Raw genomic sequence first — 4,542 nt, forward strand, 5'->3', positions numbered from 1 at the left:
ATCATGTATTTCATAAAATTCATTACTTTTATCAATTTTCAATCATATATGTTATTAATTTTTATCAAAATGTAATAAAATTTGATTTTTATTTAAACCAAACAAGACTTAAAAGGTCTGTAAATCATTTGAAAGCTGTGTAGAAATTCGACGTTTGCGCATACAATTGTAGTCATGTGAAGACCTAAAATTTATAGGCTCAAATAAGTCGAAGATCTAAAACTTCGAAGTCCAAAAAACCGATCAACAATCTAATTAACAAAAAATAATAATAATAATAGTAAAATTATTATTCATCATGTCATCTTTATTCTCCAAATTTGTGCTTAATTATTGGAGCGTTGGAAAAATCCAACTAAATTGAAGAGTATGAAACTGTACCTAACTTGGCATCTTTATGCAGTTTTGTACAGTGCTACCACTAGCCCTTTCACTCACACTCTGTCCTGTCATTTCACTACAATTCTGCCATAGCCAACCCCACTGCAAACTCTTTCTTACTTTTTACCCTCTTTACACCAAAATCCCCAGCTATTTAACCCTTTCTCCCCCTTCTCAATCCCACATCCATCGACCAAGCATAAACAGTGAAATTTGAATTCTGGGTTTGTTGATTATTTGAATTTTGCGGGATAATCTGTCGGAGTATGGTGGCTCCATCAGCGGTGGTGGTAGTGAGATGAAGGAACGGCAGAGGTGGCAACCGGAAGAAGATGCCCTCCTCCGTGCCTATGTGAAACAACACGGTGCTAAGGAATGGAATCTTATCTCTCAACGAATGGGAAAAGCCCTTGATAGGGACCCAAAGTCATGCTTAGAGCGATGGAAAAATTATCTAAAACCCGGAATTAAGAAGGGTTCATTGACGCCGGAGGAGCAACATCTTGTCATTTCGCTTCAGGCGAAATACGGTAACAAGTGGAAGAAAATCGCCGCCGAGGTTCCCGGCCGCACCGCCAAGAGGCTGGGTAAGTGGTGGGAGGTTTTCAAGGAGAAACAGCTTAAACAACTACAGAAATCGCATAACAGCCGCCAGGAGTATGATAATCATGTAGCGGGCTCTGCCGTGGCCAATGGTGGGTCGCCGGAGAAGGCGGTGCAAGGGAAGTACGACCATATCTTGGAGACTTTTGCAGAGAAGTACGTGCAACCTAAAATGTTTGCATTTCAGTCCCCTAACATCATTATTCCTCCTAATCTTCCACTCCCTGAACCGCCTCCGGTTCTTTCACTCGGTTCATCCGAACCGGTTCAAGTATCCGGACCAATTCTCCCGCCATGGATGAATAACACCACCTACACCCAGACGACGTCGTCTTTGACATCGTCTTCTTCCTCCACTCACTCTCCTTCTGTAAGCCTAACTCTTTCCCCTTCCGAACCGGCTGTTCTCGACCCGATTCACCCAGAACCCGGATTATCCTCCCGGTTCCTACCAAATCACCAATTGGGCACTCTGATTCAGTACTGCAAAGAACTTGAAGAAGGAAGACAAATCTGGTTACTTCACAAGAAGGAAGCTACATGGCGCCTGACCCGCCTCGAACAGCAGCTCGAATCGGAGAAAGCACGAAAAAGAAGAGAGAAAATGGAGGAAATAGAAGCCAAAATAAGATCTTTAAGAGAAGAAGAAATGGCGTTTATGAGCAGAATTGAAGGAGAATACAGAGAACAACAGATTTCATTGCAGAGAGATGCTGAGGCGAAAGAGATGAAGTTAATGGAAGCATGGTGCAGTAAGCATGTGAAATTGGCTAGACTTGTTGAACAAATTGGGTCCCGCCATGGCGGCACTGGTGCAGGTTCTAAAGATTTTCACTTATAAGCTAATTGTGCTGTCAAGGTTGTTAAATTAGTATAAAATAATGCAAAAGAAATAATTTCTTTTTTGATATATACTTTCAATTGCATTTTGTCGTTTTTCAAGTAAAATAAGTGAGGATAACTTTAAAAGAAAAATGCTTATTGTATAGAAAAAAATTTCAGAATTCTTACAAACGTGTCTGAAATGGGGTAAATTAAAATATTGCAAAAAATAATTCACCCACTCTGCATGTGTGTATTCTGTAAGATTTATGTACAATAATTTCTGTACGAATAACATTGCTGACTTTAAAAATAGGCTAAAGCCCTTTGAACAACTCTCTGGACGTCCAGGGATTGTGTGGCTCTAACCGTCATAGGCCCCCTCTTGCCCCCCCCCCCAATGGGGGTGGGGTTGGGGTGCTGGAGGTTGTCACCGAAAAATAGCTCTTAAAAGTATTAAGTGCCCTTAATTGGGAGTGTAAGCGGTTCGATTTTATTGATTTTTGACAAATTTTCAAATCAAACTGTTAAAATCGGTTTGAGAAAAACTAAAACATAAACCAAACTATTATGAACGGTTTGAAAAAAAAAGTCAAACTTAAAATCTAACGATTTGATCCGATTTTAAACCGTCGGTTTCGTCATATTTTTTGTTTTACTTGTCTATTTTTATGTTATTAATTCATTGAATTTAATATATATTTATATTTTACTATCAATAAATTTAAAACAAACTAAGCTTCTATTTGAACCAAATTTTTGGAACAAAAAAATAAAAATTTGGATCGTTATCCCACAAGTATAGCCGCATTTGTTGACCTGCTAGTTCGCGTGTGAGACCCAACCTCCGCTCCAAACGGTCAATTTTCCTCATTATGATGATATGGAAAATATGGCTCAAATATAGCTAAATATATATACTATAAATTTAAATACCAACTAAATCAAAGTGAAATCACAATAAACTAAAATATAGTTTTTTTTCACTCTTTTTAAGCTAATGACGATACAATAACGTTACAATACAAGTTTACTAAACTAGATATAAGGTCCAAAAAATATAATGATGTCCAACATGGCCTCGTGATCATTATATCTGAAAAAAAGGATACTGATTAGACAAAGAAAATAACCAACCACAATAATAAAGCAGTTGTTTATAATATCTAAATATAACAATCACACAAATTTACGTTTGTATGATATTACAAAACACATTTAATTTCAGATTTCTTACCTTAGTTTACTCCAAAAAAATGATTGATCTAAAACGTTATTCTTAGCAAATATTATTATCGAATGTCCATGATCTTTGTCTCCAATTTGGTATAATAGATTTCAATTCAACTTTGAAGAGGTGTGAAAATTTTGAAAAAGAAGTGTGTGGTGCTGGTGGCTCAAGACTGTGTTGGGTGTTGGCTGGAGTTCATCTAGATTCTAAAGAGGAAAAGGACTTTTGATAAATTATGTTAGTTTTGAGATTATTAGATATAAATTAGAATTATTGGATAATAATAATATATTTGTATTAGAAAATTAGAAATTGATAAAAATACCCACAAATAACAAAAACTATTGAATTTTACATATTTGCATGAATTTTAAAAAAAAAAATCATTTTTTTCTTTTTTTATTTTTATATATTTTTTCGTCGGTCAAGTTTAATTTTACACTGCAATTAAAATTCTCAGACCTAAACCACAAACATTCAAAAACATTTCGTTGACCAAATCCATGTGACACCAAACCAACAGTTTGTAACTTGCGATTTCGATTCGATTTTTCAATTTGCCCATTTTTACTTAAAGCCCTACGCTCAATAGAATTATGCGCTGCAAGGTCGAGATTTTACCAAAATATGTGTAGGTGTAATTGTAACTAGAATGTTTATCAGGTTTTTAGTTATTGAGAAATAAATGTTAATAATTCAAACGGAATAATTAATAACTATATAGTTGGATAACATCACCTATTCACCATAATCATCATTATGCCTATGCGCGGTTTGGTTTAGGTTGATTTCAACTCCAATTTGAAACTAAAACCAAATTAATCGGTTTTAGTGAATTTCAACTCAAATAACCCACTCTAACTCTTAAACTGAATCGAACCAAACCATTGATTCGGTTAATCTGTTTGAATTTTTAGTTCAAATTGAATTTTAAAAAAAAAAAAAAAAATTGTCCAAGTTTTGGACCCAAATAGATTACAATAACTAAAATAATTAAATAAATTTATATTACAAGAATTATTGATTAAAAAATAAAATGAGATTAATAGAAACAGATCAACAAAAAACTTAAGAATTTTGTTGTATTTTATGCATTATGTAGTCTAGCTATCCGAATAGAGAAAAATGGTGATTATAACATATGAGCATGTGAAAAGAAATTTTCAATATTATTACTTATTGACAACATTATAGATTGAAGAGAATTATGATATAGTTATGAGATTAAGGCTCATCTTTTGATTTTTATTTAAAAAAAAAAAAGATAAACATGTAAGTGGGTTTGGGTTGGTTCGATTAACCATCGATTTGATGCTTCAAACCATGACCGAACTAATCTACTATGATTTCATTTAAAAGAAAACCTAATCAAACCAATTATCTGTGTCAAACCGATCCAAACCGACCTAAGTTGGTTCGGTTTGATTGGTTGATCGATTTTTCGGATTTTTTGCCCAGGCCAAAATCATCATCAGTAAAAAAAAAAAAAATAATAATAATAATAA

The 4,542-nt window shown here is 34.2% G+C and overlaps 1 protein-coding gene across 1 annotated transcript; it reads left to right on the plus strand.

Annotated features, from left to right (window-relative positions):
* The first annotated feature begins 288 nt into the window (after nucleotides 1-288).
* On the plus strand, nucleotides 289-1,913 carry LOC111389866 (transcription factor AS1-like). Its single transcript, XM_023014843.1, has one exon. It carries the CDS (start codon nucleotides 680-682, stop codon nucleotides 1,823-1,825), a length of 1,146 nt encoding a protein of 381 aa, XP_022870611.1. The 5' UTR covers nucleotides 289-679; the 3' UTR covers nucleotides 1,826-1,913.
* Nucleotides 1,914-4,542: the final 2,629 nt, after the last annotated feature.

The sequence above is a fragment of the Olea europaea genome, unplaced genomic scaffold (genome assembly GCF_002742605.1).
Source record: "Olea europaea var. sylvestris unplaced genomic scaffold, O_europaea_v1 scaffold629, whole genome shotgun sequence".
Classification (NCBI taxonomy): domain Eukaryota; kingdom Viridiplantae; phylum Streptophyta; class Magnoliopsida; order Lamiales; family Oleaceae; genus Olea; species Olea europaea.